This window comes from Zeugodacus cucurbitae, chromosome X (genome assembly GCF_028554725.1).
Source record: "Zeugodacus cucurbitae isolate PBARC_wt_2022May chromosome X, idZeuCucr1.2, whole genome shotgun sequence".
NCBI lineage: Eukaryota > Metazoa > Arthropoda > Insecta > Diptera > Tephritidae > Zeugodacus > Zeugodacus cucurbitae.
The window spans coordinates 33,361,729-33,374,361 of NC_071672.1; the positions used below are offsets into that span (position 1 = coordinate 33,361,729).

Consider the following 12,633-nt stretch of genomic DNA (forward strand, 5'->3'; position numbering starts at 1 on the left):
ATCACTTTTTAGACCTTGCAGTGTCTAATGCTTGGCTCTTATACAAAAGAGCTCATAAAGAAAAAAAATTAGAGGGCAGTCAGTTGTCATCTGCTGATTTTCGTTTATAAGATGCCACGGTGTTGTGCAAATTGGGTACAAAGTCCCCTATGAAACGAAATTCAATTCCTCTTCGTTTCAAGATACAATCTAAAAAGCATAAGGGCCCAGCCCAACATGTTCCAACTATGGCAGTTTGGCAAAATCAAGTTGGACACTGGCCGGTATGGGCAGAAAAACGAATTCGTTGCAAGCATCCAGGATGTGTTGGAGTATCACAAACGGTATGTGAAAAATGTGTTGTGACTTTATGCTACAACAAGCAAAACAACTGCTTCAAAGAATTTCACACTTCTTAAAAACATGTAAATATTCACAAAATACAAATATTATTATTGAGCTTAGAGACGTTGTTACATATCTGTCACATACCCTTTTTTGTTGTTTTTCACCCAAAAAAAAAAAAAAATTGTTTAAACTATAAAACACGTATTTCATTTCTATCCGAAATCTATTAGAAACGATACAGTTTTTCCGTTTTTACTTAGTTGAGTTATAAAGGGTTAAATCATATACTTCTCATAACGAAAGGACTGAGTTGCAATCGGATTTAAATAATTTAGTTACTTGGTGTCACAAAAATGATATGCCACTGAATCTTAAAAAATGTAAAACGATGTGCTTTTCCCGTAGAACTGTTGATCTTCTCCCCTATGTAATAAATAACTTCAGTTTAGAGCAAGTTTTTAGCTTTGTTGATTTAGGAGTTAATATGGACCCTAAACTAAATTTTAATTCTCATGTAAATTCAATTGTCTTAAAAGCTAAAGGTGCTCTTAGCTTTGTTAAACGTTGGTCTAAAGAATTTAGTGATCCGTATATTACTAAAATTCTTTTTACAACATTGGTAAGGCCTATATTGGAGTATGGTTCTGTGGTATGGAATCCTAGCTATCAATCCCATTCTGATAAGCTTGAGTCCGTTCAAAAACAATTTTTACTTTTTGCTTTAGGCCACTTACATTGGGATTCAAGATTGAATCTTCCCCCGTATACTAGTCGTTTAAAACTTATAAATCTTCCCACACTCACGAGTCGCAGAGAAATGCTAGGTATAATTTTTCTAGTAAAACTTCTGAATGGTTTAGTTTGTAGTTCATTCCTTTTGTCTGATATTAAGTTTAATGTCCCATTGCGTTCATACAGGCAGTTTAGACCATTATTTCTAAAATCTTCTAGAACAAATTTTGAGTTAAATGAACCATTCTGCCGAATATGTCATGATTTTAATTCGCATTCCAGCACATTTGATCCATCTGACTCAATATTTAGCATCAAAAAAACTATTTTGTCTTCTCTTAATAAGTAATATTCAGAAATTTTTAACTTTTTGTTTTTATAAATTTTTAAATCTCAGCTGTTGAAATGTTTCTTTCTGTAGCTGAGCAGTTTGAGAACCGGACGCTTAAAAATCTCTTGCCTTTCTAGACTCGACAAATTCCGCTCGTATGCGGACTGCGCCCCACGCGTCGGTTGGGCGGGAGGAGGGTAATCGTTTGGGTTAATAATAATAATAAATTAGCATCTACACTACTGGAAAAATTAAGGGATAAAAAAAAATTCCAAATTTTTGGGCAAATTTCAACACGCCGTAACTTCGAAAGAAATGGTCGTACAAGAAAACGATAAAGAAGGAAATTATAGCTCCAAGTGTCTAGTTTTTGGATTAGAACTTTAAAAATTTTAACCTCTGCGGTTTTTGAGTAATCGTAGAAAAACCAGTAACAAAAAAATTTTCAAAATTTTTTTAGTTTTTTTTTTTTGGTATACGGGCGTGGAAAAATTAGAAAAATAATTTTAGCTTAACCACTATAAGGATCGGATACTCTGTTCATTTAGCTTTAATTTGGTTTTTTGAACTCCTCGATACGCAAACTTCCCGCCGAGATATCGTGCTTCAAATGGAAAAGGATCCTTTTGTCTTTGATTGTCGATATCTCAGTAACCAATGATCGCACAGAAAGTTAAAGGTGGGTTTCAAGAACTTGAATGAATTCGCACGACAAGCCATTGCTTTTCCGAAAAAAAAAAAATTTTTCTTATTGTCACATGAATTTGAAAATGTAACCAAAAAATGGCTTTTGGTGTTTTTTTGGAAAATTATATTGAGGAAACCACTAATGTTAAGTGTGCCTTTTACAGTTCAATATGTCCACAAAAACCCTACAAATTAATCCAGCCAGCCGTTTTTTTGTTTCACTCGGTTAAATTTTTTGAAAACATTAAAGGATCACGTTTTTTGCTCTGAAAAACTCATAATTTTTAAAAATGAGAAAAAAAATCGTTTTTCCTAGCTTTTCCACATTTTTGCTCCAGAAAAAGCTTAAATTTAAAACAAAAAAACAAGTTAAGGAACAAGTTGTCTGCGATTGGGGAAGTTTCGTGCAACTATATTCCCATTGACAAAAGGTTGTCGCCGAAATTTTTTTAATTTTTTTGGTCAGAATTTAAATTTTTTTACTTTTTTAATTTTCAATCATGGTTATACGACATTTATCGGAGATAGAAGTTGCTCGGTTAGTAACTCTTATTGACAAAGGTTACAGTCAACATGCAATTGCTGTCCGGATGGGTGTAAGTCAACCCGTGGTATCTCGAGCTTATGCCAAATATCATGAGACGAACCAATGCAATCGTCGCTCCGGACAAGGTCGCCATGGAGTTACTAATGCCCGCGATGATCGGGCAATTGTCAAAGAAGTTCGACAGAATGTACAAATATTTTTGCAATAGTAGTGAAATTTAATTTATATTGTATAACAACACAAAAAATCAATACTTAAAACTTTTGAGAAATTGTAAATTATAAAAATTTAATAAATAATACTAACTTTATATGTAAAATATGTAAATTTTGTTAATGTATAAATGATAGCCGCAAAAACGTTTGTAAAAATGAAAGTTTACTTTCTACTGAAATGTTAATATATAAAAATTAATCTATAATAATTATTAAAAATGTAAAATAAAATAAATAAAAATAAAACAAATTCAATTTTTCATTTTTTACCCTCCATTACTAACCTTAGGGTCGAATCGACCCAGACATGCAAACTTTTTAAATTAACAAAAAATAAAGAATATTTTTTAACGCAAGTAATATGTGTAATCTAAATTTGTACATATTTAAACGTTTATAAACAATAAGAATAAGAAACATGTAAAATATTATGCATAAAAAATTGTTTTCAAAAATAGCCTGTGTCGTTTAGACATACATACGGTAATCTATCGGCCCCTGCGCATTGTTGTTCTTCAGGCGGGTAATTGCTATTCGAATTTCTTCATGGTCGGGTAATGGAACATCTATTCCATCGTCATCGATTGGGGAATTGGATTCGCCATCTCCTGGTGTTGTACTTTCACTGCCATTCAGCAGGTCGGAAAAGTGTCCCCTCCATAATCCCAGTATGCCCTGGACATCGATTACCAGATTACCATCTTGGTCTCTACATGAGGATGCTCCGGTCTTGAAACCTTCGTTAAGTCGCTTCATTTTTTCGTAAAATTTTCGAGCATTACCTCTGTCTGCCAGCTTCTCAAGCTCTTCGTACTTACGCATTTCGGCCTCTTTCTGTTTTTGTCTGCAGATGCGTCTCGCTTCCCTCTTTAGCTCTCGGTATCTACCCCATCCCGCACGTGTTGTAGTTGTTTGCAACGTTGAGAGGTAGGTAGGCTGTTTTCTCTCCGCTGCGAGACGGCATTCCTCATCGTACCAGCTGTTTTTTTTTACTTTTCCGAAAGCCAATTGTTTCGGTTGCAGCGGTACGCAGTGAGTTTGAGATGCCGTCCCACAGTTCCCTTATACCGAGATGCTGATGTGTGCTCTCAGAGAGCAGGAGTGCAAGTCGAGTAGAGAATTTCGTGGCAGTCTGTTGCGATTGCAGCTTTTCGACGTCGAACCTTCCTTGTGTTTGTTGACGGGCGTTCTTTGCTGCACAGTGGCGGGTGCGTATCTTCGCTGCAACCAGATAATGGTCCGAGTCTATATTTGGTCCTCGGAGCGTACGCAAATCTAAAACACTGGATACATGTCTTCCGTCTATCACAACTTGATCGATTTGGTTACGCGTTTTTCAATCAGGAGACAGCCAAGTAGATTAATGTATTTTCTTATGCTGGGATCTGGTACTACAGACGACCATATTTCGGGCCCCGCTGAAGTCGATCAGCCTCAGGCCGTTTGGCGATGTTTCGTCATGGAGACTGAATTTTCCGACTGTTGTGCCAAAGACACCTTCTTTACCCACCCTGGCGTTAAAATCGCCATGCACGATTTTGACATCGTGGCGGGGGCAGCGCTCATAGGTGCGTTCTAGGCGCTCATAGAAAGCATCTTTGGTCACATCGTCCTTCTCTTCCGTTGGGGCGTGGGAGCAAATAAGCGATATGTTGAAGAACCTCGCTTTTATGCGGATGTTGGCTAGACGTTCATCCATTGAATGCCAGGACTCGGCGACGGAGTCTCTCTCCCACCACAAATTCAACTCCAAATTTGCGCTCCTTTATATGGCCGCTGTAGTAGATGTCAAAAGGACCCCCCTTCTTCCATCCTTGCCCCGTCCATCGCACTTTTTGGATGGCGGTGATGTCAGCCTTTAGTCGTATGAGGACATCAACCAGCTGGGCAGAGGCACCTTCCCAATTAAGGGTCCGGACATTCCAGGTGCATGCCCTTATATCATTATCCTTAAAACGTTTGCAGGGGTCGTCATCAAAAGGGGGGTATCTCATTCGAGGCTTTCTTTTTCGATTTTTCATTGGTACTCCGTTTTTATGTGGTGGGACCCAAGCCCTACGCACAACCGCAAAAGCGGGTTCACCTTCTCACTTTAGCTCGCCTTCAAACGTAGCTTCCCAGAGGATATTTGGTCTAAAACCGGAAGTCGTGAGCTGCTTGAATCATGTGGAGAAGAATCGTTTCTGGCCACTCCCAAGTGAATGACAATCAAAAATTTTCCTCACTTACGTGAACTTCTACACATGATCCCATCCTCCAGAAGAATCGTTTCTGGCCACTCCCAAGTAATACCTGACCTATACCTGTGATTAAAGGTCTCCACTGATAGATGGCTGATTAAAAAAAACTACTACAGGGGGCTCTGCTAACCACAGAGCGACATATGCTTTTCCAAAATAAAGAAAAATTAGAGCAGAAAGATATATGCAGCATTGGCACCAAAATCAATGAGAGAGAGCGAGCAATATAATCACACCGACATTCCGTAAAAGAGGAGAAATGGTAACTTTTTTCCTGCTGTTGTTTAAAATCTTTCTTTACTTGTAACCAATATTCCATAAGATAAGTAACTCTACTTGTCTTGCAGGGTAGATATTAGTTCAGGAATTAGTCCCCATATACTATATACATATAATGATTTTTGTTTTCCAGTGGACTTTATTCCAAATATGTGGCTTAAAATGTGTGTTCTCTTAATAAAATATATACATAAATTGCGAGAGTATTTAATGTTTGGTAACACCCGAACTTAACTCTTCGTTACTGTTATTAAGTTAAGGTATTCTTATTAATATTACTTTATTTCCATTACTGCGTCAACATATGCATATGTATAAAGATATATATGTGTAATTAAAATATACATAATTACACAGAATTTACAAATTTACCTCCCTACTGAGGCCAAGGCTGATATCCTACTGCCGTATCACAGGATTGTCGTCCTTGTCTTGGTGTGCAATATAAGCTTAGACTTTGTATCCAATACTGCGTCATCTTACATATGTATAAAGATATATATGTATATTTTAAAACTGAGGCCAAGGCTGATATCCTACTGCCGCAGCATAGGAGTGTCGTCCTCTCGGACGCAGTGAGCCATCTAATCTTAATTAATTATCTAATAATGGATCCCTTCTCAGCTTCGCTAGTCTTTTCGATTAGGCTCGCTGCGGAACAGTTAATGTTGATATTAGGCGGAACTCGATCTTCTGCTTCAAAGCCGACGTTGTCTTTATCCGCGAACTATGGCTAATTAGACACGGCTTCTCTAGACTAAGGACAATGAGCCATAAGGCCAATAATGCAGATAAAGCTAGAGCTTGAATGTTAGTAAAAAATAAACGAAATATTTCCTTTTTATCAAATTTTATAATTTAAGATGACGTCACGACTTGCCTCGGCTTATATGCAGCACTACAACAAGGTGAAACCACCTCAAACTTTGCAGAGGAAGATAAATTCGTTCAAGCCATTCAAGTTTCCGGGACTTATGCATCTTATGCATCTGGCCAGCCCCATATACGCAAACTTTGTGCAATTTACCTAAAACTTGGTGGCATGTAAGTTTGCCGTTCATTCCAAATGTTTTTTCGGCAAATAGTATCAAAGATTTCAGATCCATCAGTCTATTCTCTTTATCAAGGGGGATTTCAACAATGTGAGGCCGGAGATCTCAATGAATTTGGGGTAGAATCGAACCTCAAGCACCTTATTTATAGTCGTCTCCGTGAGATAACTGTCGTTGCAAAATGGGGAAGTGCACTCCGAAAAGTTAAAAGGGCTATCCCTCAAGGGGAGTTCTCTCCACTCTGCTCTAGCTTCTGATTGTTAATGATCTTTTGTAGGAGATCGAGGAAAACGACTATCGAGCGACAGCCTAAGGATACCGTACATGGTTTAACTCAAAGGTACCTACATGTCATCCTGCGGACTGAAGGAAGTACTTGGATATCATCCTGGACAACAAGCTGTATTAGAATCCAAATATTGAGAATGTAGGTAGAGAAGAGTCGGGGTCTATCACCAAAGCTGTTGGTTTTGTCCGAAATCACAGTTAAGCCAATATTGTTTTATTTGTCTGGTGGTGGGCGCTGGAAAAGACTTCAATAGGTAGAAAACTAGAACAAAACGGTTCTTATTACCATCTTTGTGGCTCTTCGGACAATGCGTGCAAAAGCCAATAATGCATATAGCACTGACAGGTGCGTTGTAGCAAAAGCTGCAATGAAGATGATTGTGTTACGGCGCCAATCGTGACGGCTCCATTTCTGTACACATTCCGAGGAACATGTGCATTAGGCGAAAAAGATTGGGGAATATTAGAGGAGGATACATCTGGACGGAGCTTTCCACCCAACTTAGTTTCTAATTACCCTACTAATGTAGTGTCTGTCAATCAGAAGGTAACGGTAGATGAACTGCTCCGAAATGCAGCCTCCTTTATGGAACAAAGTAATCTCTCCAAGCGAACTGACTAGAATGGGCATTCTTCTTTTTTAATTGAACCTATTAACCCTATTGGGTTTTGGCCTGCCGTAATAACGCCGGCCAACCCCGCACACAAAGTTTCGTCACAGATTCATCCACATGGTTACCCCACCGGAGACTTTCGCTTAGAATACCGTTCGACCAACTTTTGCATAGAATACCTTTTTGCAATTGATATTCTTCGCTGGATTTCCAGGGTGATGTCGTTATTGCTGTTGATGGCGGTGCCAATATACACAAAGTCCTTGACTGCTTCGAAAATGGACATTAGCCGGCTTATAAAATTTATGAAACGGGATCAATACATAGCGTGATGTTTTGGAATAATAATGAACCGGCGCCTTTAGCTGCCCAAGTAGGACCCTTCGGGAAAGTTATTCCGAGGGTCAGTCTCTGAACCTTGCCTAACCCATAGGTCACTCACTCACCTAGTTCTATTGCTACATTTTACACCATGTTCGGAATACATATTTAAAAAATAATGTAATTAACAAAAATTATCCTATTAAGTACGTATAATCGCCGCCGTATACCAAAAATGAAATTACGAGAGACTATCCGCGAAAATGACAGTCCCTTTAGTCGTTAGTCGACAAATGATGACAGGCTATTGATTCGCCAGCCGCCATTTTTGTTTTCCAAAATTGTAGCTTCAACAACACTGCTCATAATTTTGTTTGTTACTAATCTTGCACATAACTTAAGCTAATTTCCGAAGCAATCTGATAGGTGACTCAACTTATTCGCAAGTTATGTGGTGGAATTCCTAGTAAATCTAGCTATTTCAAAAATTCAACAGGATAGTTTACTGCTTCGCCAGGATGTGTCGATCATCTCATCTCATTTCATTTCCGGACATTGGCCGTTGTATTTTGAAGTTAAGAGATTCAATATTTCTAGATGCTTGTAAATCTGGAAATGTGTTCTCTATCATCTTTCAATTATATGTTACTTCAAATTAAAAACATTAAAAATAGCTGTCATCGACTGCGCTAAATGTCCTCTTAATCATGCTTAATAGTGCTGCACCATTTTCTTAGGTGGAGAAATACTTAAATCTACACAAAAATATATTTTTATTCCTTTGTTTCGAGCTGCGTCTTACCTCTCGTTTTATTTAATCAATTAAAATATATTTCAAAGTAAAACAACAAAAATATATATTTGTATTGACTTTTTGTCTAAAATTTGTAAGCTGCGTCGTTTTTACCATTGTGAATAGTCTACATATGAAAAAATAATTTGGCAACACTCAGCAAGCGGCGATGGAATTTATAATTAGATATCCGCTTACTCTCCTGCACGAATTAACTAGATAACTTTGTTGTTGCTTTCAAATGTAAAATTTTTGACAGCCGAGCATCGCCAAAAAATACTGTATGGCACCAGTAATACTAAATGGCACCAGAACAAACTAGAATTGACAATCGAAATCGATAACTTTCCAGATCTATCAAGACATCGATATTCGTAGTTGCCAGAATGTTCGAGTGACGCTAACATGTTAGCCATCGACTATATAAGGGCTGCCGGGCTGGCAGCAAGACACAGTTCTAATAAGAGAGTTGTCGAGAGAGGACAATTCTAAGGAGAGAGTTGTCGAGTAAAGTGTAAACAAGCTATAAGTTAGAGTTGTAAAGTGGAGTACCCTGCAAGACGAGTAGAGTTACTTATCTTATGGAATATTGGTTACCGGTAAAGAAAGCTTGTATTATTTTTTTGGTCTCTTTTGTTCTAGCAGCAGGAAAAAAGTTACCATTTCTCCTCTTTTACGGCATGTCGGTGTGATTATCTTGCTCGCTCTCTCTCATTGATTTTGGTGCCAATGCTACATATGTCTTTCTGCTCTAATTTCTTTGTTTTGGAAAGGCATATGTCACTCTGTGGATAGCAGAGCCCCCTGTAGTAGTTTTTTTTTTAATCAGCCATCTATCAGTGGAGACTGTTCGATTTATCATTTTCAGGGTAACCCTTAAGCTCCAGTTACCCATACTTGACTTGACCTAGAGAGACTTGATAACTGTCACATAAAAGATCCGTTTAATGGGCCTTGCATGTATTTGATTACCGAACGCATGACTTGACTTGAAAGTCTGTTGAATTTAGAATTTCAAGTTAAGTTGACATTTCAGAGAGTGGCATCTTTGCTCTCTCCCTTTATTTTGACATTTCAGAGAGTGACGGCTCAGTTATTTCGCTCGCTTTTTTGATAGCACGCTTCATTCCATTTTCATCATTTCATTTTCATAATCTCATTTAATTTTCTATATTTAATTTGCCATTTGATAAATAATCCGAATAAACACAATGAATGATGAAAAATTAATAGAAGAAGTGCGGGCGCGTGAAATTTTATATAACAAGGCCTGCGTAGGCTACCGAGTGCCGAGCCGGAAGAGGGACGCGTGGGTAAGCGTGGCGAAGGAGCTAGGTGCTACTGGTAAGTAATTGTTATTAACAATTTATTTATTAGATTGTAATATATTTTGTATGTATATATGTGTAGATGTTAATAGTTTAAGTTGTGTTTATTTTACAGAAGAGCAGTGCTCGAAGAGGTGGCTGACTCTAAGGGAAAGATTCAGTAGGGAGGTAAGGAAAATGGAGGCACCATCAGGAAGTGGGGCGAGTAACGCCGAAACCTGGCCATTGTTCGATAATATGAGCTTTTTAAAACAATATATACAGCCCAGACCGTAAGTTAATATTTTTTTAATATTTTATACGTATTAAATATTTATTTCCCTTTTACAGAAATCGTTGCACCACAAACATTTTAGATGATATGTTTTCGCAGGAGCTGTTGGAGCCAATTAGTTTTGAATGTTCTCAGACTAATTTATCGTCGCCTTCGGAGTTGTCGTTTTCAACTCCGATCCGGAAAAGAGTAAAGAAAACAAAAAGCGATGTCGACGGCTGCTTCAAAGAAGCGTGCGAGCTATACAAAAGCATGTGTGCAGAGAGGAGCAAAGGCAGCGAGGCGGTGAGGTCGTTTGGTGTTATGTTGACCTCTATCATGAACGATAATAACATAAAACAAATGAAAGCAATACAAGTTTTAACAAATTCATTATTTGCTATTAAATCGGAACCCGAATAATTTTTTTTTAATTTTTAAATCATTTGTTTGATGTTTTATACATATATTGAATTAATATGTAAAAATGTTTAAAAGGCTTGTTACCTAGACGTAAGAAACAACGATGTATCTCATTTTTCAAAAATAGTTTTAAAATGTTTAAAACGCTTGTTACCTAGACGTAAGAAACAACAATGTACCTCATTTTTCAAAAATAGTTTTAAGAATGTATTTGAAAAAAAATAAAACAATTTGTTTTTATAACTCTTTAATTTTGTGTCTTTGTCTTTTATTTTTTGTGTGTTATGTAGTTATGTTGGTAGTGATTAGTGATTGGAAGGTTGTTGTCATTGTGTAGTTGCAGAAAACATTCACCAATTTTTTTAAAGAATCATGGCGTTTTGATAGGGAAAAATTATCCTATTTTGTATGTACATTTATTTGATTATACAGCCTATGTCTTATTTACTAATTAGATACCGTCATAATTATGATTTTGTCGGTAAATAAAATATATACATATATTCTCGTAATAAATTTTACTATACAGAATTCATTTGCCATATGCCTGTGTAATCTTCCTAATACAGATAATTACCATCTTTTTCAGTAAATAAAACAATATTTATAGATATATCTATGGTGTATACGTATGACACAGGTATACTTACGTGCGGAATTATAACCAGTATGTGAAAGGGGCAAACACACGATATTTGTAAAACGTTATAAAAATTATTATTAGGTTTATTAAATGGAAATTCTCTTTGATGAAATACAATTGGTTTGTTACAAGTTTAATAAAATTAATGAGGGTTACTAAGATTCACCACACACATACAAAGCGCGGAAAAAATGTTACTAAGTCATGTAAACATATGGTTTAATAAAATATCATAAAAAAGTTAACGTAACAAAAAGTATAGTACTTCATACTTGGATTACAATTTTACACATTAAATACGATATAAATAAATATAAATATAAATAAAATAAATATACACTAAGTACGATCTTCTTGAAATGAAACTGCTCCCTGGTTAATAAAATATTCTGCCAAAAAATCCCTTACACGGAATGCGATACAAGATGCATTGCGTCGAGTTGAACTTATTGAATGTAATGCACCTCCAACACTCTCTAAATCTTCACGCCATTCTCCCTCCAATATTCCATGGTCTGCGGTGTCTGTGTCTACAAATGTATCTGGACAATACCAACGATCATGGTCATTCAACATTACAAAATTGTGAAGAACCAAGTAGGTTAACACAATTGTTTCGCAGTTCTTTGGGCTAAAGTCTATGACCTTTCGTAGAACACGCCATCGAGCGGTTAAAATACCAAAGCTATTTTCGATTACTCTACGAGCTCGCAATAACCGGTAATTGAAAATTGCTTTGTTTCGTGGCAGCTGTGCACCGGGGTAAGGTCGCATTAAGTTTTCCTTCAACGGAAACGCTGCGTCGGCCACCAAAAAATGTGGAAAATCTGTTGAGGATTCATTCCATAATGGAGCACTTGGTGGTAGTGGCAATTTGTTTTCCAAGAGCGCTTTACCAAATTTAGATTGCTGAAAGACACCTTGAAATAAAATAAAAATAAGTAAATATCTATATATTGCAAATCTTTTAATGTACCTCCGTCACTTTGTCCTCCATAACTACCAATGCTGGCAGAGGTAAACGTATACCTAGCGTCGCAGGATGCCATTAAAACTATACTATAAAACTTTTTATAGTTATAAAATAACGAGCCTGAATTTTGTGGACGAACAATAGCTATATGCTTCCCGTCAATTGCTCCGACACAGTTGGAGCACACACAGTTTTAAAAAATCTGCAGCAATATCTTTATATTGTGCGGTACTTGGCTCGCTAAGGTATATCGGGGACAGATGTAACCAAAGTATTTCACACGTTTCAAGTACGATATTCCGCACTGTTGTTTTGCCTAACTTATGCATCGAGGCTATGACCTCAAAAGGTGTTCCATAAGCGAGGTACCTAAAAAATATATGAGAATACAATTAAATGAATATGTTTCAAGGATTGTTTAACTTACATTAATGTTATAACCACTCGCTCCTCGACGCCAACTTGTTGTTTTGTTTTTTTTTTTTTTAAACGGACTAATTATATTTAAAAGAATATTGTACACTGTCCGATTCATCCGTGTGAAAAGAAATAGTTTTTGGTCGTCTTCTTTTAATTTTAAAAAGTTT

The 12,633-nt window shown here is 36.8% G+C and overlaps 1 protein-coding gene across 1 annotated transcript; it reads left to right on the plus strand.

Annotated features, from left to right (window-relative positions):
- The first annotated feature begins 8,895 nt into the window (after positions 1-8,895).
- LOC105219558 (uncharacterized) lies at positions 8,896-10,607 on the plus strand. The gene is made up of 3 exons (XM_011195782.3): positions 8,896-9,770; positions 9,870-10,026; positions 10,085-10,607. Exons 1-3 carry the CDS (start codon positions 9,638-9,640, stop codon positions 10,428-10,430), a joined length of 636 nt encoding a protein of 211 aa, XP_011194084.2. The 5' UTR covers positions 8,896-9,637; the 3' UTR covers positions 10,431-10,607.
- The last annotated feature ends 2,026 nt before the right edge of the window (positions 10,608-12,633 follow it).